The sequence below is a fragment of the Stigmatopora nigra genome, chromosome 18 (assembly GCF_051989575.1).
Source record: "Stigmatopora nigra isolate UIUO_SnigA chromosome 18, RoL_Snig_1.1, whole genome shotgun sequence".
NCBI classification, from domain to species: Eukaryota; Metazoa; Chordata; class Actinopteri; order Syngnathiformes; family Syngnathidae; genus Stigmatopora; species Stigmatopora nigra.
This window is the reverse complement of record NC_135525.1, coordinates 1,795,674-1,819,287: the sequence shown is the minus strand read 5'-3', so window position 1 is coordinate 1,819,287 and position 23,614 is coordinate 1,795,674. Positions and strand designations below refer to the sequence as shown.

Genomic DNA, 23,614 nt, shown 5'->3' with positions numbered 1-23,614 from the left:
TAATATTTTCTACTACTTGACCAAAATACGGCAGAACACGCATTAAATGTCATGTCAATACTCTACTTTAATCTATGACTTCCAACAAAAAAAGGTTGAATATAAAATAAGCACTTGATGATGGAAAGGGGTTAGAGTTTCATTGTTAGCTGTTTAAATTGCATTTCTTAATAATCACCCTTATTGGTAAGTCCTCCGTCAATAAATGATGTAGATGTGTTTATCATAATAAGAAATGAGGATTGTATAACATGATCATTGAAAAAAAACTGTCATTTTCTATCAATGTGAATTGGGCCCTCTCAGCCCAAATGGGTTGGACGTGGAGCAGCATCGATGGCAACGGCCAATAACAAGCAATGTATGGAGTTCATTTGACATTGATGACAAACATTAAAAGGTGTCGAAAAGGGAGCATTTGCCAGCTGAAATGCAAAGCAGAGGCCGACGGCTTGCCCGCCACGGCCGACGTGACGTTGACCGAATGACACCGGCTCCCAATGGCCGTCAAGTGCCTTGTCGGCGCCGGGCGGCCCGCCCCACCCACCTGGTCGATGACGCTGATGGCGTCTCGGATGTTGATCTTCTGATACGCCTCCCAAAGCTCGCTCTTCCTGTACGCCGACTTCCTCAGAAGGAGCTTGCTCAGGTAATTCTTGTCAAACTGTTCCCACCTGAGGCATACGGCGGCGACGAGCGGCCAAGATAATAATATGAAATAATCTGTGCGTCGGCGTCGAGGGACGACCTAAGTAATCCGTCCCACGGCGCCGATGAGACTGGCCCGGCGAGCAACTCACTTGTCCCGCCAGTGGTGGTAGCCCTGAAGACCGGCGATGTCCTCCACTGCCGTTAGGATGTGATCGAAGGCCTTTCAAGAAGAGAGCGTCCTTTTTGGTAAGGTGGAAAAACGTCTCGGCCAACTAATATGTCGATGACTTTTGGATGGATTTCAAAGTTTCTGGATGATCTTTTTTCAGGAGCAATACAATACACCCCGGAGCACATCGGTGTGTCCCGGATCATTTGGATGAATTTTGATGAGGATGATGACGATGCCGTGAAAAGCGTGGAAAAGATGACGAGGCCTCACCCTCTCGTGAATCTCCTCGTTGATGGTCGGTTTCCTGCTGGTGGAGCGAGGAACTTTCAGCCACTTGACCAGGGGCTTGATGGTCAAACCCTAAGGAATGGGTCGGGGAAGTTCTGTCTGGCTGCAGTGACCCATAAAATGGTGGCATACCATTGGTTTGGCGCGGTCTCACACCTGGAACATGACGGTGAAGAAGACCACCACAATGGTGGTGGCCACAAAGTAGTCTTTGGCCTTGACGCGTTGACCGTCCAGGAGGACCACCAGAGCGAAGGCCACCGCCCCCCGTAGCCCGCCATACGACATCACCACCTGGTCGATCTTGTCCAGCGGGACCAGGCGGAAACGGTTGAGCACCCAGGTTTGACCCATCACTCCTGGACAAAGGGAAGTGGTGTTCTTTCCGAAGGAAGTGGCAATCTCTCCGCGCACATTCACGTTCTTTCTACGGAATGTCCTATCTCGGCCACTGGAAGTCACATTTTCTTTGAGCATCAAGTCGCAATTTGGGCTCAGGGAGTCACAAGTCCAACAGAGGGAGTTACATTCTCTAAATAGAGAATCCAATCGCCTCCAGAAAAAGTCAGACCCTTAAGAAGGGAAGTCCCAAGAAAAATCTTTCCACTCCTGACCTACTTACTGACCTAGGGCTCTGAAGATGAAGATGAAGATGAGGGTGCACGCCACCAGGCCCGTGTCCCAGGCCCATTTGGACTTGTCCACGGCGGAGATGCCGAGGAAGATGAAGATGAGGGTTTCGGCGATGCTGGCCAGGGTCTTCATTGTGTACTTGACCGCCGTCCGAGATTTCTGCGAGATGTTGGCCTCCACGTACTTGTTGGCGCCGATGCCGCAAAAGGTCATCCTGGACGGACGAACGGACCTCCCGGCGCGTCAGGACAGAGGCGAGTCCAACAACTTGGGCGGCCGGGCCAACTCACGACAAGATGGATGACAGGGAGAACAGCTCGGCGGTGAGGTACGCCAGGTAGACCAGCAGCAGGACGAAGAGCGGCTCGATGATCCGGACCTTCTTGGTGAAGCGCGTCAGCAAGCTCAGGATGACGGCGAAGACCAGGCCCACCGAGGTGCCGCCCGCGCTCACCACCAGGAAGGACGCTAGGAGCCAAAAAAAGAAACACACACACACGTAAGGTCTCGGAACGCCGGAGCGCACTCGGGCGGAATGTGGCAGTCCGGCGGACCCAAGGGGGGGCCCACCCGGGGGGGCCCACCCCGGGGGGGGCAACCCCCTATTTGAGAACCACTGACCTACGGGAGAGTTAAGCCACTGTTGTACCCGCGATTTTCCACGGGTAGAAGGTGGTAGTATTTCGCCTTAAAAAGACGGGTGAAATAATCAGACAGGCTCTTTGTTGTATTTCCAAAACCAACTTTTAGTTATATCAAAGCAATTCACACAAAACATAATATACAATAACACTCAAATATATACATAGTAACATATTAACAACCCGTTATAATCCAAAGCAATGTACTTGCTGCATAAACGATTATAACTTATGAGTATTGTACTTGTTACCTTTTTTTCCGGCCGTCATATACTGCATAACTATTATGCTACTGTTATAACGGCGGCCGAAAGTAGCCTGCTGTAGACAATGCACCCGAGACGCGCACATTCGCGCACACACATAAAAAAAAGTAAACAACCCACGGTCGAAGGTAGCTCGCTTCAAACAATACCCGAGACTCGCACATTTACTCGCACACATGAAAAAGTAAATAACCAGCGGCCGAAGGTAGCTTGCTGTAAACAATACCCGAGACTCGCACATTTACGCGCACACATAAAGAAGTAAACAAGCATCACTAAGCATTACATTCTTTCTGACATGCTACTATTGCCTCTTGCACATCTCACACTCAGTCGTTATTCAAAACAAGCAACATACCTTAAAAAGACGGGTGAAATAATCAGACAGGCTCTTTGTTGTATTTCCAAAACCAACTTAGATAAATGTCTGAATAGCCCGTTATTATACCCTACCAAGGTCTATGACCATTGGTTAGTCATTACGTCATCGCCCCGTGTTTAACGCATGCTAGCGGCATGAGTCCCCTTTCAACTTAACACCTGCACTCATGTATAACATCAACTACTTCACCCTGTCACACTCTCCCCCACAAAAACAAATGTCGTCCCGACATTAATATGCTCCCAAACATTTCCACTTTGGTGAGCCGATGCTCATTACAGTCCAGGCGGCACGGCCACAGTTCAAATATAATCCACAACTCGTACGGTCCACGTTTTACTGGATGGCACAGTAATCACAGTCCATAACAGTCCATAACAGTCCATAACAGTCCATAACAGTCCATGACAGTCCATAACAGTCCATGACAGTCCATGACAGTCGTCCTTGTATGTTCAAGCTTGTTGGAGTCCAAACAAAAAAAGTGGCTGCAGGTAATATGGATGCAGGTGTACTAACCAAGGGGCCACTCCTGGTGCAGGGTAAACAGTTAGCCGCTCCTGCGGTGACTGTGTACTATAACAGGAGGGGATTCCAAGATGGTCATAGGTCGTACGTCGTGGTGGGTGTCTCTCCCTTCTCGGCCGTTCATCAGTCAGCGCCTCAGGTTCCGTCACGGCGGTTGGCGGGAAAGTCTCTGATAACTGTTCAGCACTAGGACCTTCAAGAGGAGGGTTTGCTCCCTCACCAGGCAGGTCCTCCAGCTGATGGTCCTCTTCCACTTGTACTGGTCCGGAAGCAGGGCCCCCCACCCCGTGTGTCCGGTCCACAGGCAGTGGCCCGCGCTCCGGCTCCATCTCCTGGGCACCTCTCTCATTTAGCTGGCGCAGCTCACAGTGGAAGTCATCCTCGTCATCGCCTTCTTTTTCTGACTCCTGATGAGATGCCGGCTGCTTTTTCTTTCTCGGCGTCCTCGTGCCGATTTTCCCTTCTTCTGGTGTTATCTCAACGGGCAAATGTTCACAAGACATTAGTAGATTTCTGTACAGAATTCTGGAACGATCTTTACCTCTTCCTGGCCTAACTTCATAAATTGGTAGGTCAGATCCCATTTGCTTCACCACTGTGTGAACTGTATCTTCCCAGAAGTCACGGAGCTTCCCAGGTCCTCCTCTTGGTGTCAGGTTGTCTGGTTTTGGTTTGACCTTTGGGAATCTACTCGTCTTTGTCTGTTGAGTAGGAATTGATTCACTAGATTTTTGACATTCAAGGGGAGACTTGTCAGTGTCTCTACCATATTGGGTCAAAGCTCTAGTTGATTCTATCTTTAACCTCTCATTCGCCTGTTCTTGTTCCCTTTCTTTCAAGAATGTAACTTTTTCCAGCTTCAGTAATTCAAGCTCCTCTTTCAGTACTTCCTCCCTCTGGAGAGATGCCATAATCTCTCTTTCTGTTGCTTGCTTGGTCTGAAAAAGTTTCTCCTTCTCCACAACAAACATGTCCACCTGTTTCTCCAGAGCCATTTTCTCTTTTTGCAGTACGCTAATCTCATCAGTTTTCTGCTGCTCAGCTTGTTCAAACTGAAGTTCAAGATGGTCAATCTTCTTCTGAAAGGCTTCTCTCTGTTGCAATATGTCCTCTTCCAGTTTTTTGATGATGTGATCTTTAGCTTGAACGATTTCATCAGTATGCAAGTTTTCTAGCGCCAAGAGTTTTTTCTGTCGGGCTATTTCCTCTTCATAAGATGAAAGCTTCAATTCTTTTGCTTCCACATCTGCTGCTGCCTTTGCTAAACAGCCAACTGTTTTGTCAAGCTGGTTCTTCAACTCTACATTTTCGTACTGCCGATTTTCTATAGCTTCATTTCTCGCAGAGAGCTGCTCCAACAAATCTCTTCTTTGCTTATCGCTCTCTCCATTATGCCTAGCTTGTTCTTGTTTCATGGCTTCAAGGTCCCTCTTGAGAATTTTTTCACGCTCAAGAGAGGCCAAGTGTTCACTATTTATTGCCTGCTTTGCCCCAAAAAGTCTCTGCCACCCCAGTCTTCTGTCTTCATACAACATCCTTATCCCCTCTTTTAATTTTAACAACTCAGACATACCTTTGTCCTCGTCTTTGAGTTCGTTCCTTTCCAGGTGGTTATCGATGTGACACAACAATTTGCATACTGATATGCGTTTCGTTTTCCCTATGTTAAGGAAATCACATATTTCTAACAGGTCATTAACTGTTAGCTTGTACAACATTTCTTCTACCTCTATGCGTACTTGCTCCCGTTCCATTTCCATTTTCTCAACACGGTAGGAGTTTGGTTTATGATGCAAAAGTGAACACTGAACTGGCACGTTTTTACCGTCTCTCTGATGATCTCTACTGGCCTCAGATGACGAGTACTCTGCCAACTTCACGTTCCTTTTAACAGCAACACCTCTTCTCACTGTCTTGATCCTGGTTGTGGTTTAGGTTTCGCTGGCTCAGCATTCAGTACTCAGGTTGTGAATACTGGTCATCCAAGCAGCGAATCCCAGCGGCGGTGCCTCCAAAAATGTTGTACCCGTGATTTTCTTCCACGGGGTGGTAGTATTTCGCCTTTAAAAGACGGGTGAAATAATCAGACAGGCTCTTTGTTGTATTTCAACCAACTTCAGTTATTTAAGCAATTCACACAAAACATAATATACAATAACACTCAAATATATACATAGTAACATATTAACAACCCGTTATAATCCAAAGCAATGTACTTGCTGCATAAACGATTATAACTTATGAGTATTGTACTTGTTACCTTTTTTTCCGGCCGTCATATACTGCATAACTATTATGCTACTGTTATAACGGCGGCCGAAAGTAGCCTGCTGTAGACAATGCACCCGAGACGCGCACATTCGCGCACACACATAAAAAAAAGTAAACAACCCACGGTCGAAGGTAGCTCACTTCAAACAATACCCGAGACTCGCACATTTACTCGCACACATGAAAAAGTAAATAACCAGCGGCCGAAGGTAGCTTGCTGTAAACAATACCCGAGACTCGCACATTTACGCGCACACATAAAGAAGTAAACAAGCATCACTAAGCATTACATTCTTTCTGACATGCTACTATTGCCTCTTGCACATCTCACACTCAGTCTATTCAAAACAAGCAACATACCTTAAAAAGACGGGTGAAATAATCAGACAGGCTCTTTGTTGTATTTCCAAAACCAACTTAGATAAATGTCTGAATAGCCCGTTATTATACCCTACCAAGGTCTATGACCATTGGTTAGTCATTACGTCATCGCCCCGTGTTTAACGCATGCTAGCGGCATGAGTCCCCTTTCAACTTAACACCTGCACTCATGTATAACATCAACTACTTCACCCTGTCACACCACCTTAAGCATCACACAATTGTTGGAGAAATGGCATAAATGAGATTGATCGGGAAGTTTTTTTGAACCAGTAACAATGGAAGCGCCTTGGAGACAGACGCCCACTCACCCATTCCTTTAAAGTAATCCGCCATCTGCACATTTTCTGTCCCGACTTCCACAAAGGAGATGTAAACCTTGTACAACACCTGGAAGACAACCCAAAATGGCTCATTGCAAAAAAGGCCGCCCAAGGGGGCATGGCAGCGCAGCGGCCTGGCTCGCGTGTCGGCCGTCCGTCGCGTGTCGGGTCATCACGCTTCGCTAGTTGCCGGGATTAGCTCATATTCCGAGTTCTGATGAGGATTAGCGGGGCTAGCTAATCTGTTCAAAAGTCTAATCGTTAAATGCTCCACCGCCGCTGCCGACCAAGGGGGTTCCGGTCCATCCTAAATGGTTGTGGATTTATCGGAACGGCGATGAGTACAACCCCAAATACCTCCACTGTGCGCCGGGCCGTTTCCCAGGTTTAAGTGACGGATGGTCGGCGACGGGGGACGGAGAAGGAATAAGTAACGAGCGGCGCGCATTCCCGCGCCTCTTCCCGGCAACCGAGACGGACGGACGGAAAGGTCACGGTCGTTCGCGACGGAACGCTCGCCGCCCCGCAGCGGGGAAAAAAAAATACATCTTAGACGGAAGGAAGCGCATCATCACCACAGTGACGGCGTCGTTGAGCAGCGACTCTCCGAAGACAATGATGAAGAGCGTGTCGTTGACGTGAACCTCCTCAAAGACTGCCAGCACCGCCACGGGGTCCACCGCCGAGATCAGGGCGCCGAAGAGCAAAAAGTCCAGCAGCCCCGCCTCCACGCGCTCGTCTGCTCCGTCGTGTGGGAACAAAGAAGAAACAAGGTCAAGCATAAATGGCCAAAAACACAGGCTCGCGTTCAAAACAAAAAGGCGGCTACCGTCATTTCGACCAAAGGACCTCGGTCTCACCCTACTGCCGTCAACGGCGCCGAAAGCTGTAGTCTAGGGAAGCCTGAATGGCTGTGGTCCTGGAGGGCCCCTATCCAGTCTGTATTCCATGTCTCCCTCCACCAACATACCCCAATCAATAATCAGGATGGTGATTGAGCACCGGGACATCTCGCTGAAGAGTTGATCCCTTGATTCGGGTGTGGTGGAGGAGAGGGATATGGGAAAACAGACTGGAGTGTGGAAGGGAACCGGAGTACCCGTAGGAAAACCACACACACGCCCAGGGGAAAATGTAAACTCCACACAGGTGGACGTGACCTGGATTTGAACCCATCACCCTGGAGCTGTGAGCCCGAGGCGCTAACCACAATCCAAAAACATTAGTATCAAAATGGTGATTAAAGCCAAAGAGGAAAAAAAAAACATGGTTACAAAGAGAACTAGTAGTTACCAATTGCGGAGAAATTGTATACCCCTGGTTGATCAGTCAACTCGGGTCACGTGCTGTATATTTTTGGCTATTCATTTGTCAAATCTATAGCAAAGTAACCTTTGAACATTGGAACGGTTTCGTACGAATGCAAATGAAAGAGCGCCAATCTCGATCGACGCCACAGCTCGCTAAAAAGAGGCACGGTCACTGATTGGAATTCTCCTTCCAAATACTCCAGGCCTTTCAGCTGCTCGCCATCACGACACGGAAAGGGACTGACCGATGACTCCCAGGCGGTGGGCGGCGGTCAGCGCCAAGCCGGTGCCGAAGGCGTTCCACAGCGTGCCGGCCACGGCGTAGGTGAGGATGGCGCCCAGGTTGTCGAAGAAGAGGCGCGCCGGCATGAAGTAGCCGGCGTCGCCCACGATGGTGGGCAGCAGAAAGAGGAAGAAGAGGGCGGGCTCCAGCTGGTACGGCTGCTTGTCGTCGGCCAGCAGCGCCAGGCCGCCCAGCGCCAATCCCAGCAGGATCAGAAGCACGCTCTCGGGGACCACCCGCGTCAAACGCCGTGAAAGCTGGAACACTGAAAGGAGGAAACGCCATTGGCACGGTGCAAATGTCCACAAATGAAACCTGCTTCCTAAACATATCCCATGAGGCATGACGTCAGGAGGGACCCACAGATTTTGGCCACGCTGGCCACCAGTAGCCACACGGCGATGACGTAAGGCGTCTGCACGTAGCTCCACTCCCATTGCACCACCCGGTATCCCCCGCCGCCGTGGCCGTGCCCCGCTCGCTCTTCCTCTGCCTCTGCCGGGTCCGAGCTCGCCCTCGCCCTGGGCGCGAGGAAAAGCAGTGGCGGCAGCAGCAGCGCAGCGGACGCACGAGCGAGCATGGCGGCCACTTGATGCGTCTGGGAGTCCGCGGGAGGCGGGAAGGCTTTTAAATCCCAGGAGGTAGGCTTAGGGGCGGGACCTCAGAACCCCCATTTGGACCTCTGCGGACTACTGTGATTACTGCCTAAAAGTAGCCTTAAGGTGTGTTTTCCAAGTATCTTTCCTAGAATTCAAAAGACATCAATTACTTGCACAGCCAAAATACTCTCGAAAAAGGTCAAACAGCCCTCAAAGTCATCTAAACCAGGGATGTCAAACTTGTTCCTCATCGCGGGCCACATAAGACGCCTGGGTAGACTTTGCGGGCCGGACCATTAAAATTATAGCACACTTGGCTATGCATAACCCAAATATCACGTCTTTCCTTTGTTTTGGTGTAAAGAAGCACAGGAACACATTGACATTTGAAATTTAACGCATTTTCTCGTAAATAAGCCGGCCCCCGTGTATGAGCTGCACCCTTAAAATTGCCTGAAAATGGTTGACGTTTGCAATTTCTGGCGTACGAGACACCCCTGATTCACAATTTTCACCTCCATATTCATGGTTTCCTGTTTTCTTCACTTTCAATCACCCTGAGAGCCTGACAGAACCTCCTTGGGGACCGGTTTCGGCCCACAGGCCATGCATTTGACACCACTGGTTTAAACACTCCCAAATGGACAATACACCCTTGAAGTCATGCGAGGAGAACAAAGCAGCCTCAATACTCCCTACTCAACTACGTACAATACTTCCACAAAAGCATCAAGGCAAAACTGCAATGTACTGTAGACAAAATAGCTCCAAACGCACACAATTGTACATGTATTTAAAAAAATCATTTTTATTCGAGTAGTACTTTTCCCAATAAACAAACAGTTAAAAACAAGACCAAGCGAAGAGAGAATTTTAAAAATGCAGAAAAACCCAAGATTAGTGGAAGAGGGGCGAAAAATACTGCAAAAAAGGTGCACAGTAGCCCTCCCTCGACAGCACCCAAAAAGTCGCATTTCTTCATTTGTGCTCTGTATTTGCCATTTTCCGTCGGCCCATGGTCATATGTCCTCTGCGCTTTTTTGGAGCCCCAGGGCCCGCAACGTCTCGGCGCTCACTCCGCTTTTCAGCGTCCTCCTCACTGCACAGAAACCCATGTCAAAAACACTTTGTCGTCATTTAGCGTTAAAAGAAAGGGGAACATATCTTCTAAAGACTTGCTATGGCTACAGGAAGGGGTTAAGCTCATTCCAAGCGGGTGGACGAACGGACGGCTATCTGGAAGCAAAAACTGGCACGGGCGCCGCTTCTTTCCGGCCGGATTGTTGCAAAAGCAAACATCGGGCAGAAGAGAAGCCACGGCGAGACGCGGACGCCGACCAAAGTACCGTCCGTACCTGTGACTTTTTTTTTCCGCCAAAGGTCGGGGTCAGTCGGACTGGGGCCCACGTAAATCGCTTGTCGTCAAACGGACGGAAGCGGAGATGGCCGCCGCGATGTCGGCGAGGGCAGACGGCCGCGGACGGCCGCCGCCGCCAGCAGAGAAGAAGGGAGGGAGACATTCGGCCGGATTAGTGTGTTTTGACCAAAACAATGCACGTGGTGGCGGGTCCAAAAGTACAATGCGTCCCAAACTGGGCTCCATCCTGTCCCTCAGGGAATAGATGCTTTAAAAAAAAAAATAGAAATATTTTATTTTATTTTTCTAGGGAGTGGGACTGGAGAATTTGCAATACTTTGAAGTTGTGTGGTTATCCGTCACCGAAAATTTCAGGAGACGTGAAATGATTTCAAGGAGTGGTACTCATTCTTAAAATACTTTGTGAATCTACTTGGAAAAAGTCATCTACATCAGTGGTCCCCAACCACCGGTCCGCGGGCCGCCTAGTGCCGGTTCGTCGGAGTAAGAAATATTAACCTTTTCAATCTCGTTCTCCTACTTGAAATGATGAAAGTTGTTATAATAATAAATACTTGCTACTATGCTTGGGAAATGTTTTTTTGTCGTCTTGGGTGTCGTTTGTGCACCGACCCCACACAATTTTGACTCAAGTGATAACCCTCCCCATTCACCGGTCCGCATGAAAATAGAAAGAGCTTTACCGGTCCATGGTGGGGAAAAAGGTTGGGGACCGCTGATCTCCATTCTCCCTGACGTACTGCATTAGTCCTTAGAGTGGCCTGAATATTTCCAAATTTAATCCTTAGAAGATCTCATAAAATCAACTTTTAAAAGATAATGTTATCGCTAGCCGGCACTTAGCGAACAGCGATGGACGAAAGGTATGCGTGGGCGCTCCCACTTTAAGCCAATTGGATGTCATTGGAGGTGAATGGCAGGCAACAGTTTACGCCTTAGGAAAACGCCAGGAAAGGTATGGGCCAAAACCCAGCCGCAAGACGGAGAGCGCGTCCGAAGCCGGCGGCGGCGGCACGTGGCTTACTGGACTTCCTGTTGATCCGGGAGCGCTTCCGGGTTTTGGGGGCGGACGCCCTGGCCTCTGGGTCGCGGGTCACCAACTCCACCAGACGCTCCATAATGTCGTCCGACCGGTCTCGGTGGTCCCGAGGCGACGGAGACTGGCCGCGGGACGCTGTGGCGCGGGCGACCCTGGATTAGAGTGCTCCTTTAAAAGGCCATCGGACGGCTCCTTACCGCCGACGGCGTGAGAGCGTCTCCGGTTGCCGTCATCTTGGGTCAGCATCCGGGTCATGGACCGGGTCATGGTCCGGTGCTTGGCCTCCGGCGAGACGGGGGCCGAGCCCTCGGGGCGTGGCAGCGCTCCAGAGAACTTCTCCGTCTGAAACCAGGCCAAAGAGTATGTACGGGTTAACCGTCAATCTCGCAGTGCAAACGGACGGGATGCACACTAGCGGCAAAGTCGTTTTGGGACGCCCAGTTGGGGCAGAGTCGTTTTGGGGCGCCCAGTTGGAGCAGAGTCGTTTTGGGACGCCCAGTTGGGGCAGAGTCGTTTCAATGGAGAGCAAAAGATGAGTCTAGCAGAAAGAATGCAGAAGAAAATGCTTTGAAAAAGAGTTTGACCTCGGTGATCAGCTTCCCCCGCGTTTTGGTCCTCTCCCTGTGTTTGTCACGCTTGCGTTTGAGGGTGAGCGCCTCTCTGGTGGTGCGGTACTCCAGCGCAAACTCGCTGATGATCCGGCAGAAGCCCGTCACTTTGGTGTCCCGGGCCGATGCCGCCGGCTGACCCAGGAACAGAAGGAACGAGTGGAACCTGCGAGCAACGCCACGAGCCTTAGTAAAGTTGTGGATGGCATGAACACTACACGACTTGTGGAGGGAGGGCAGGGCGCCTTTAGTGATTGCCTTCCCCACCTAGAAACGCACGTGCGTAAAGCGGTTGAATCAAGAATATTTGTTGATAAGCAAAAGCGTAAGTAAATGATGACATTATCGCCCGCATCCATGGGCGCATTTACGAAAAATGAAACTTTGAAATCATTTCTTTACTGTCGTCTGAGCTGCGGCAGGCACACTTTTTGCATTGAAATAATCTCAAGGCGAAACTTGCTGAAAGTCTTCCGACTTCAAACTGTTGCCTATATTCTCATTAGAAACTCATTATCATTAGAGTTTGATCAAGGGGAAGTAAATCACCCCAACCCCCAATATTCACAAATCCATTTTTTCCCAGTTGGATCTAACGTCATCAACGTTGATGTCCGGAGAACTCGAACAGCTTTCAGTTCGACTGATGTTTAACTAATGAATGGGACGTTTTTAAACCTCGTTTTAATGTTGGACTTTTCCTCCAGATATTATGCAAAATCCCACGCGCCCACGGAGATGCCCCCGAACCCAAAACAACTTCCGGTTCAGTTAGCGTCAAAAGGGGAACAGACTTAAATCTCGTAATGTTACCACTTCTTCTTCCCCGTACTACTTCAGGCAGCTAAATTCATGAGAATTCCTCCCACCCGGCCTGGACGTCTCCCGTGGACGCAACACCTCGCGATTGTTGGATTTGAATTCTCCGGCAACGGGACTGACAAACGCCGCCGTGCTCGCCGGCGGCGTTTGTCAGTCCCGTTGCCGGAGAGGGGGGCGGGAGGACGGACGGGAGGACGGACGGGAGGACGGACCTGTTGATGACTCTCCTGTGGACCACCTTGAGAATGAGAATCCTTTGAGTGCAGTCCTTCAGGAAGTCGGCCATCTTGTTCTTCAGGGCGCTTTTGGTCTCGTGCTTGGAAACCACCTGAAGGTTTTCCCAGGATGCCTTGCAGCGTCTTTCCAGCTGGAGCAGATTGTCCGCCAGCAGCTCAAAGTCCACCTAAAGAGAGCGGAGGGAGAGAGAACTAGAAGTAGACCCCGACTCGTTCTCGGCCCAAAATTGCACTCCATTCTCGGTGGTTTGATCTTCTTTCTTTCATCCATTTATAAAATAAAAAGGTGGCTTTCACCACCGCCAGAAAAGTGGTCCACGAGTCCGGCGGCGGGCTCTTTTAAACTCCGGCCTAAGCTAACCCCGTGTCCGGGACGCACCTTGGCGGAACGCGTGACGGCGGGGATCTCGGAGTAGACGTCGGACGAGCGCGGCTCGCTTTCCGTGACCAAGGCGCAGACGTGATGGAGCAGAGTTTGGCGGTGGACCGTGTCCTTCACCTCTGCCACCTTCTCCAAGTAAGCCAGCTCGAAGCCGCCGGCCTGAAGGAGGGATGGGTGGAGGGCTTACAAGGGATTAAGGCGTGCCGCACTGCCGCAGGCCCGCCCGCCCGCACTCACCTCGGAGCCGTTGAGGAAGTTCCCCACGGCCAGCAGCGTGGCCAGGATCTTCTTGAAGGTCCGGTTGCCTGCCAGCTGCTCCATGCCCAACTTCAGGTCAAACAGGGGCTCGGCGATCTCCTGAAACATCAATGGGACTTTCTTTGCCCGCTCCGCCGAGGTCCTGCGGCCGTTCTTGTGGCCCTTTGCGTTGTGGCCGCTTTGGACACCCCTTCCTATCCCTGTGCTATTGGCTATCTGATCATTTTAACAAAAGCGGATGGCTCAAAAAGAAAACATGGGAAAGTTGCCCTTCCAAGGCCATCTTTTTTTGGCCGTGACGATATACGTCACTTTGCAGTCGTACAATGATCGGATGAACAAAAATGGTCATCTTCTAATAGATGTATTTTTTTTTTTAGTCGACGGAGCGTTGTCTTGTTTGAATTTGTAAAAAAAATAAATAAAATAGTTCCATGTATTTGAAAATACCACACGGGTCAAGGATCCACGGTGCAGTCGCCACAGACTCGGGTTAACCCCCCCGCCCAGTCCGCGGCTGATTTTCACCTGCTCGAGTGCCTCATTCCAGGCTTAGAAAGTTTGTTTTCCCCCCTCGGTGTATGGTTGACCCTAACCCAGGAAACAAAATCTTGATAAAGAATGGAAACGTGCAAAAAGTTTGATGTCCCAATGAACTCATTGGCGGTCCTCGATAGCCGTAGTTGTCCGATCCTTTTGATGTGGGAGGGTAGGGTGGTGAAGGGGCGTATTTGTTGTTGTTGTTTTTAAATCCTAATAACCTCAGCATGCCTTTTGTCTCCAGGCATACCTGAGCTCCCCGCCGTTCGCCGCCAGATCAGCACGCTGTCCGACGACAGGAAGTTCCTTCTGGACATGCTCTTCTCCAAAGCGTCCGCCGCCGGCCGTGACGACGGCCAACTCGGGGCAGGGGTCCCGGCGAGATTCTCCGATTCGACGGAGGAGGCGGGCGCCCCCGACGAGGACGTGGCCGCCCCCGACAAGGACGTGACCTCCTCGCGCGGCACGGAGCCGGAAGCGTCCGAGCAGATGGACCGAGAAGAGCAGGTCAAGACCCCTGGCGCGGCACAGCTGGCACACTTTGGGGCGATTCTGGGTCAATTGTGTCATTTTGAGCTCCCTTTCTGTGCATTATGAATCACCCGCTATGGATTTTGCTCTTCACGGAACTTGACGAGATGTTTTTTTTTTTTTCTTCTGCCGTCTCCAAAAGCCTCAGACGCGTCAGCCGAACAGAGTGGACGCCGAGAGTCCCCGTCAGCGCCTGGAGACCGCCTCGCTGGGACCCGGGGACGCGTGGGACCATTTCCAGTTGTGCGGCGCCAGCCTTCGGATTAAAGACTTGGACTTCTCAGACCTCCTGGAGGAGGAGGACCTGGACGTTCTGGACACCACAGACTTTTCCTGCCTTTCAGCACCCCTGGAGCGGTTACCTCCTCCTCCTCCGCACCTTCCAGGCAGTCTGGCTCCTCCTCCTCCTCCTCCACCACCGCTACCCGGCGCTCCAGCTCCTCCTCCTCCCCCGCCGTCGGGGACAAAGAAGAAGAAGACGGTCAAGTTATTCTGGCGCGAACTGAAGCAGACGGAGACGCCGGCCAAGTGCCGCTTCGGACGGGGCACCCTGTGGACGTCACTGGACAAGGTCCAAGTGGACATGGGGAAGCTGGAGCACCTCTTTGAGTCCAGGGCCAAAGAGACGCCATGGGCCAAGGTAAGCCGGGACGACCGTCGCCGACGTTTGGTGGGGGGGCCCCTTTGACCGCGGGGGTGGCATGCGCACAGAAAGCGCCAGAGAGCAAAAAGTCCGAGATCCTGGTTCTGGACTCCAAGCGGAGCACCGCCATCAACATCGGGATGACGGTCCTGCCCGCCGTTCACGTCATCAAGAGCGCCATCCTCAACTTTGACGACTTTGCCATCAGCAAGGAGGGTGTGGAGGTATGAAAGCATCTCAACCCCCCCAAATGCTCCCCCACCCTAGATCAGCCGGCCCAATTGGCTTTTGTCCTCTCGGGAGCAGAAGATCCTGATGGCAGGAAGAGACCATATTAATGGGAAATACTTTTTAAATCAAAGAGTATGGGAGGCATTTTGGGTTTAAAGACCAATTGCGGGTTATGTCATCAATCACGCCTACGAATAAACTAGTTTCAGGGTTATGGTTATAGTCAATTAAAAGTGCGAGAATACACTTAACAGAAAAACATTAATCAATTAGAAGAAACTTACACGAGACGACATCTTGAGATGACTTGCGTTGATGTCCAAATGTGGCATTAAGGGTCTGCAGAAGTGGATGTGGCATTTATTAAGGGTCTGCAGAAGTGGATGTGGCATTTATTAAGGGTCTGCAGAAGAAACTGTAAAGTAGTATAGGGTAAGAACGTGTTATCCCAAACTAGGCGCTCACCTTCTTGCGCTACTGGATGTTATTGACGTTGTTCGAGATGCTGGCGGAAGCCGATCTGATCCCTCCGGCCGTGGCGATGAGCGATGCCCCAAAGGTGAAGGGTGCCAGGGCCAGGCCGGCGATGGCCGTCACGCCGGCTACTTTGGCCTTCTGGTGGAAGGTGGCCAGGTGGCCGGCCAGGGCGTGGAGCTTCACCACGTGCTGCCAGAGGACCTCGGCACGCCCGGTGAATACCTTGTTGAAGACAGGCCGGCCTCGGTTCACCTCTCTCTCTCCCTGGAAAACAGACGGATAGACGGCCTCCTGGCACGCCTACCGGGAATCGTCCTGGTCTTTAGATTCTTCGTCTGACGGCAACTCGTGCCACTCTGGATGACAAAATGGGGGGGAAAAGTGCCATCTATCACATAAACCGAAAGCCTTTTAATGACCGACTGTGTGTGTGTGTGTGTGGGGGAGGGGGGTCACCTCTTTTGGAGCGCCACATTACTGGACAATATTGCAGGGTTTTTGGGTCGGAAAAAAAAATAATTGCAGGGTGCACTTTTTCCAAACGGCCACAAGATGGCAGCAAGAGATCATATTACTGGGAAGTAATTTTAAAATCAAAGAGGGTGTGGCTGAGTTTTTGGTCGGGAAAATAATTGTATGGTGAACTTTTTCAAAACAGCCACAAGATGGCAGGAAGAGACCATATTAATGGGAAATACTTTTTAAATCAAAGCGTATGGGAGGCATTTTGGGTTTCAAGACCAATTGCGGGTTATGTCATCAATCATGCCTACGAATAAACTAGTTTCAGGGTTAGAGTTATAGTCAATTAAAAGTCAAATCAATTCAAAGAAACTTACATGAGACGACATCTTGAGACGACTTGCGTTGGCGCCCAGAAGAACCTGTAAAGTGGTATGGAGTTAGAACGTGTTTCCCAAACTATTTACAGCTGCAGTACTTTTTACTTTGAAAAAAATACAAGGCACAACAATATATATTATCATTTAAAATTGACAATATATAGTGGTAGCTCGACATACGAGCAATTCGAGATACGAGTAAAGTTTCGAGCAAATAATCTCTAGATACAAGACCAATTTCGAGATACGAGAAAGCAAGACATGTAGCTGTTTGACTATAGCGCACTAGTCTTTTTTGCTGCATCTCTTTCGTGTATAACAGTGTTTTCCCCCCGTCACTCGCGCAAATGGCGTAGCGATCTCTATTACGAGGAATATATATTACTTATCGTTGGCAAGTGGTCGTGCGTTATCCCATTGTGAGGACATTTGTGTGCATCATTTTCGGAATATTTTGAAGGGAATATGAAAGCAAACAGCCCATCGATAGTGAAAATCAGGTTGGAAGCGGAATAAACAGCGAACCCGGCCGGCCGGGAAAAAGGAAGATATGAAAATGCAGAACAAAATTAGAATTATGTTTAGTGTAAGGTTAGATTAAACTTATTTTCCAAGTTTATTTAAAAAATGTTGCTTTGAAACGAGCGTGTTGATGTGCAAAAAGGGTTGGAGTCCATCTCTCTCTCTCTCCCCCTTCAAAAATCTGTATAATTTTAGTACTACTATAAAACACATTTTAATAACATTAAACACTAGTTTTGTGTTACTTTGTCAATAGATGGTGGATTAGAAGAAATACAACATTGTTTCAATCCAATATCCTCGTTTTTTTTCCCAGAGGGTGGGAAAGGATTAACATCCAGCCCCCTTCGAAATCTGTATAATTTTAGTACTACTATTACTATGAACACCCGAATAATAGTAGGCACCGGAATAATAGTAGGCACCGGAATAATAGTAGGCAGTGGAAAATTGCAAAGATAATGAATATTAGTAGTAGTAGTATTATTCGGGTCTTCATAGTACTATTGTTCGGCTCTTCATAGTACTACTGTTAGGGTCTTCATAGTACTATTATCCGGGTCTTCAAAGTAAACATTTTGGTAATATTAAACTACTATTTTTGTGTTACTTTATAAATATATGTCGAATTAGAAGAAATAAAACGTTATTTTCCAATTCAATATCCTGTCTTTTGTTTTTCAGAGGGTGGCAATAAATCCCCCCCCCCATTTCTCTCTTTGTATCTCTCTCTCCCTCCCCTTCAAAATCTATAATTTAAGCACTACTATTAAACACATTTTAGTAATATTAACCCACTAGACATGTGTTACTTTGTCATCACATAAACCGAAAGCCTTTTAATGACCGACTGTGTGTGTGTGTGTGTGGGAGGGGGGGGGGGGGCTCACCTCTTTTGGGGCGCCATATTACTGGACAATATTGCAGGGTTTTTGGGTCGGAAAAAAATAATTGCAGGGTGTACTTTTTCCAAACGGCCACAAGATGGCAGCAAGAGATCATATTACTGGGAAGTAATTTTCAAATCAAAGAGGAGGGCTGAGTTTTTGGTGGGGAAAATAATTGTATGGTGAACTTTTTCAAAACAGCCACAAGATGGCAGGAAGAGAACATATTAATGGGAAATACTTTTTAAATCAAAGCGTATGGGAGGCATTTTGGGTTTCAAGACCAATTGCGGGTTATGTCATCAATCATGCCTACGAATAAACTAGTTTCAGGGTTAGAGTTATAGTCAATTAAAAGTCAAATCAATTAAAGAAACTTACATGAGACGACATCTTGAGACGACTTGCGTTGGCGCCCAGAAGAACCTGTAAAGTGGTATGGAGTTAGAACGTGTTTCCCAAACTATTTACAGCTGCAGTACTTTTTACTTTGAAAAAAATACAAGGCAAAACAATATATATTATCATTTAAAATTGACAATATATAGTGGTAGCTCGACATACGAGCAATTCGAGATACGAGTAAAGTTTTGAGCAAATAATCTCTAGATACAAGACCAATTTCGAGATACGAGAAAGCAAGACATGTAGCTGTTTGACTATAGCGCACTAGTCTTTTTTGCTGCATCTCTTTCGTGTATAACAGTGTTTTCCCCCCCGTCACTCGCGCAAATGGCGTAGCGATCTCTATTACGAGGAATATATATTACTTATCGTTGGCAAGTGGTCGTGCGTTATCCCATTGTGAGGACATTTGTGTGCATCATTTTCGGAATATTTTGAAGGGATTATGAAAGCAAACAGCCCATCGATAGTGAAAATCAGGTTGGAAGCGGAATAAACAGCGAACCCGGCCGGCCGGGAAAAAGGAAGATATGAAAATGCAGAACAAAATTAGAATTATGTTTAGTGTAAGGTTAGATTAAACTTATTTTCCAAGTTTATTTACAAAATGTTGTTTTGAAACGAGCGTGTTGATGTGCAAAAAGGGTTGGAGTCCATCTCTCTCTCTCTCCCCCTTCAAAAATCTGTATAATTTTAGTACTACTATAAAACACATTTTAATAACATTAAACACTAGTTTTGTGTTACTTTGTCAATAGATGGTGGATTAGAAGAAATACAACATTGTTTCAATCCAATATCCTCTTGTTTTTTTTCCCAGAGGGTGGGAAAGGATTAACATCCAGCCCCCTTCGAAATCTGTATAATTTTAGTACTACTATTACTATGAACACCCGAATAATAGTAGGCAGTGGAAAATTCCAAAGATAATGAATATTAGTAGTAGTAGTATTATTCGGGTCTTCATAATACTATTGTTCGGCTCTTCATAGTACTACTGTTAGGGTCTTCATAGTACTATTATCCGGGTCTTCATAGTAAACATTTTGGTAATATTAAACTACTATTTTTGTGTTACTTTATAAATATATGTCGAATTAGAAGAAATAAAACGTTATTTTCCAATTCAATATCCTGTCTTTTGTTTTTCAGAGGGTGGCAATAAATCCCCCCCCCCATTTCTCTCTGTATCTCTCTCTCCCTCCCCTTCAAAATCTGTATAATTTAAGCACTACTATTAAACACATTTTAGTAATATTAACCCACTAGACATGTGTTACTTTGTCAATAAATGGCAGATTAGAGGAACGAACGAATGAACTTTTTTTTAATAGTCGCCATTTTGAACAAAAGCCTCACGTCGGGAATGCTAACATTTAAATGGGCAAATTCGAGGTCTATCACGCCTACCAAAAAAGGTTACAGGTTAAAATGCTACTAAAGCCGAAAGAACGTCCCACTAAACGCAATAAAGAGAGAGAAATCAATTGCAAGGAGATAATTACCAAACCTCAAAGCCAAACGCCGACCAGACATGGCGGCCATGTGGTCAATACAGTAACTTACTACGGTCATGATTCGGGCAACATTGCAACTGCGGCGCATGTACAACAAAGAGATACAAATAGCCAACTTTAGAGTTATTAGGATAGAATGTACTCACGTTCTTTTACGGACGAACACAGTCCAAATTCTTCCGACAAACATTTGGAGCTCGCTAACATAGTGCCGTTTGAGAGGACCGTGGCGAAAAAGGAAGTGACGTCATTGCGTCCCTTCAAAATGGAGACTTCCGTTTTACAAAATAAAATACTGATATGCGGTTATTTAATTTCTCGCGAGATTTTATACAGGTTCACAGTTGTACGCCGTAGGGGCTATATCTTACATTTAACATGCAAGTAGTATCAGAACATTGCCCCTCGTAAACAAGTATAATTACAATGATTAGCGAAAACATTTAGTGAGTTTAATTTTATCTCTATAGTTTCGACCTCCGGACATTTTGGTTGCTTGTTTATAAATTGAAGAGTTTAAAGATTGAGTTGACAGTAACACTTCAAAATCGCTGTAAAAGATAAATAAATAAAAAGACGGTTTGTATGCTAACTCTCTCTCACAGTGGGCATGAATTTGAAAATGTGTGGGTGGGTTTCAGTTACAAAGGAATTTTTATATTAAGATTTTTTAAAGCTTGCTCGTCTTTTAATTAACATGATTTAGTACCTAGGCCTTGAGATCTTTGCGGTTTCTTGTGCAGCTAGGAAGAAGGAATAATGGGTCTCAAGATAAGTGTGGAATGTATAGAACGTATACAAGACTTGGGTGATATAATAAACAATGTACATTTTCAGAGTAAGTAATGGGAAAGGTATGCAGACTGGTGAGAGTGGATATATATTTTTTAACAATCACTCTAGTATACATTTAGCACTTCATATAAAATGACCAAACCCTCCTTCTGGAGCCAATCATCAGCCTGTCATATATTCTGGGACTTGTTTCCCCTGGGGCCCTGTCAGAGACCCTCCTTTGTTAAAGGACAGCTCTCTGACACCAACTTCTTCAAACTAACGGGAACACGGGACAGTGACGATCGTGTGAGCAACAGATGAGCGTGGCGAATAGATGGGCTCCACCTTGGCTTTTTCTCATGACACAAAGATGATTTGATAAAAAAAAGTGCAGGTAACGGTTTCTGGACATGGTGTTGTGGCGCACACGTACCTCCGTTGATGAAAGGTGTGAGCGTGACTTTGGCCTCGGCCGTCCAGTTGCCGTCGCCGGACGCAGAGGAGCCCGATGACAAGGCTCCGAGGTGACCTCCTTGGTGTCGTTGCAGGCCAGGAGTGTGAAGTTGCTTAAAACAGGAGTCTTAATATAATGTGCATTTCTAAAGAACACCCCGTCTATAATCTCTGTCCTCATCTTATGCTCTTCCATGATGTCTATAATATCTTCTCAACTCACCTCAGTGTTCAACTGTTGTATTTTTCCATGATGCCTATAATCTCAACTTCTGTACTTTTCCGTGACATCATGCTGAAATTCAATAAAGGCATCCTCCACCTCGAAAAGATAAGAGAGAACCACCGAGCCGAGCGCGAGATACCACCTCGCGCCTCGACCTCTCTTCCGCCGGCCGGTGCCTTTAAAATATAACACAGTCTCTGCCTCGTTTTTCCTTGGTGCACGGTTGGTAATTGCGTTGATCTGTTATTTCGGACCCAACAAGGAGGGACAAAACTGGGCGCTCCTGACAGCGCCACCCAGAAGTGATTCACAGTATTTTGGTCAGAAAACAGGCCAGAGAATGTGTGGTGCTGAAATCATGCTTTATTAAAACAAAACGACAAACAAACACTCAAGGAGGACCAAGTAAAGAAAAGAAGAAGAAAAAAAAAGCTTCCGCCGGCAGGCGCACGAGGCAATGCCGACTGAAAGCTACACACACACACACACACACACAAACACGCTAACGAGCCAGATCCTCCGAGAGGGTACGCCACTATACTGCCCCCAGATATAGTCGGGCAACCAGGCTGGGGAAAGGCCCCGGGGACCATTGCGGGCGGGAGCGGCGCCACTATGTCAAGGGGAAAGAGCAGGCCACTTGCGCGCTCCGCTGGTCACAAAATGAATGGTCGCTCCGAGCCAAAGCAAGAGTGAGATCCGCCGAGGCCTCTCACGCGAGGGTGACGCAAGTGGCGCTGGGGGTCTCGCCTTGGCGGGAAACGGTAATGGCGACACGAGTCAAAAAAAGCAGAGGTTGCTTTCACCGGTGATTGAACTTTGGCGGGGAGACGCTCCACCCGCCGAGGCCATCTTAGACATCAACGTAGCGTTGAGGCGCAGGGATTTGGTTTCCACGCTTGCCGGGGTATTCGTTCCGTGTGGGACTTTCCCCCGCTGAAGCGCATTTGCGTTCACTCTTTCACTTCATATTCTTGCTAGAAATAACAAGGCAGACATTTGGCATAACCGTCCGATCCGGCTATATACATTATGTACACGGAACTGCAAAAGTGTCGTCGTGTTTCAAAACAATTCGAGACGCTAGTTGGACGATGGACTAATGTCAATCCATGAATGTGAATGTCAATCCATGAATGCGAATGTCACTCCATGAATGTCAAATTTGGTACAAAAAAGTTCCTATTTACAAGAAGCTAAGTTCGGCTGCACGCTGGCTCTGCGAGATAGAAGAGGAGGCTTCCACGCGCACGCTCTTTGTCTCGGTGGAGCTAAAAGTGGTGGAGCGCGTGGCCGTGGTCTTCACCTGGACGGAAGAGGTTGAGAAAGCTTCGGCTTTTTGTTCCAGGTGTGTCGTCTCTTGGGTGGCTTCTTCTGCATGGCCTGCGGGAATGGGAACAGCACGTTTGCCGGCGGGTACGTTTTCCGTGGCGTCACAATTGTAACTACTTACCGAGGAGGTTGAAAGCGGAAGTGGACCAATACTGACCCAGCTGGTTTCTGGCCTCCACGGTGTATTTTCCGCTGTCCGCTGCCGTCGCTCCGCGTATCTCCACAGAGTAGGCCTCGTCGGTGCGGCTCGTGGTCAAGTCGGATGTGGCCGAAACCTGCGAAGGACCGGGGCCACGTGAAGAACGGGGAGGAGGCGACTGGCAACGTTGGAGCGCAGAAAAAGGAAAATACTCACGGCCGAGTTGTCCTTGAACCCTAACCCCGATGCCGCTCCTTTCAATGATTTGATTTCAGCAACGGAAGGCGGCGGCGGAGATTTGGCGCCAGGCGACTTGACGGCCTCCGGGGACTTCATCCTTTGCGGGCTTTTGATCGGTTCAGGGGACTTGATGCGTGTCGGCGTTTTGACGGGTTCGGGGGACTTGATGCGTGTCGCCGTTTTGACGGGTTCGGGGGACTTGATCCGTGTCGGCGTTTTGACCGGTTCGGGGGACTTGATCCGTTGCGGCGTTTGGACATCTTCGGGGGACTTGATCCGCTGCGGCGTTTGGACATCTTCGGGGGACTTGATCCGCTGCGGCGTCTTGACCGGTTCAGGAGAGGAGAGAGACTCCATCGGCCGCCCGCTCTCGACAGGTTCGGGGCACTCGGCTTCGGGAG

The 23,614-nt window shown here is 48.4% G+C and overlaps 2 protein-coding genes, 1 long non-coding RNA gene and 1 pseudogene across 4 annotated transcripts in view; 1 reads left to right on the top strand and 3 right to left on the bottom strand.

Annotated features, from left to right (window-relative positions):
• LOC144211348 (sodium/hydrogen exchanger 5-like) overlaps positions 1-10,337 on the bottom strand; it is an 11,899-nt gene extending 1,562 nt beyond the window's left edge. The window contains exons 1-11 of the mRNA XM_077738512.1: positions 10,084-10,337; positions 8,493-9,827; positions 8,092-8,394; positions 7,112-7,275; positions 6,525-6,603; positions 2,035-2,212; positions 1,738-1,958; positions 1,268-1,470; positions 1,094-1,183; positions 801-871; positions 548-674 (exon numbers count right to left, since the gene is read on the bottom strand). Coding sequence (XP_077594638.1) covers positions 548-674; positions 801-871; positions 1,094-1,183; positions 1,268-1,470; positions 1,738-1,958; positions 2,035-2,212; positions 6,525-6,603; positions 7,112-7,275; positions 8,092-8,394; positions 8,493-8,709 — 1,653 coding nt within the window. The 5' untranslated portion in view covers positions 8,710-9,827; positions 10,084-10,337. The remainder of the gene's footprint in view (positions 1-547; positions 675-800; positions 872-1,093; positions 1,184-1,267; positions 1,471-1,737; positions 1,959-2,034; positions 2,213-6,524; positions 6,604-7,111; positions 7,276-8,091; positions 8,395-8,492; positions 9,828-10,083) is intronic.
• LOC144211349 (uncharacterized) overlaps positions 1-20,311 on the bottom strand; it is a 24,879-nt gene extending 4,568 nt beyond the window's left edge. Inside the window, exons 1-3 of one of the 2 annotated variants that reach the window (XR_013329590.1) lie at positions 20,193-20,311; positions 18,506-18,550; positions 16,713-16,757 (exon numbers count right to left, since the gene is read on the bottom strand). This is a non-coding gene — a long non-coding RNA (uncharacterized LOC144211349). The remainder of the gene's footprint in view (positions 1-16,712; positions 16,758-18,505; positions 18,551-20,192) is intronic. The other variant, XR_013329589.1, reaches the window with a different exon arrangement.
• LOC144211432 (FH1/FH2 domain-containing protein 3-like) lies at positions 14,103-15,445 on the top strand. The gene is made up of 4 exons (XM_077738690.1): positions 14,103-14,160; positions 14,236-14,498; positions 14,665-15,162; positions 15,234-15,445. The coding sequence occupies exons 1-4, from the start codon at positions 14,103-14,105 to the stop codon at positions 15,393-15,395; spliced, it is 981 nt and encodes a 326-aa protein (XP_077594816.1). The 3' UTR covers positions 15,396-15,445.
• A 1,536-nt stretch (positions 20,312-21,847) lies between the features above and the next one.
• Positions 21,848-23,614, bottom strand: part of LOC144211948 (titin-like) — a 39,798-nt pseudogene continuing 38,031 nt past the window's right edge.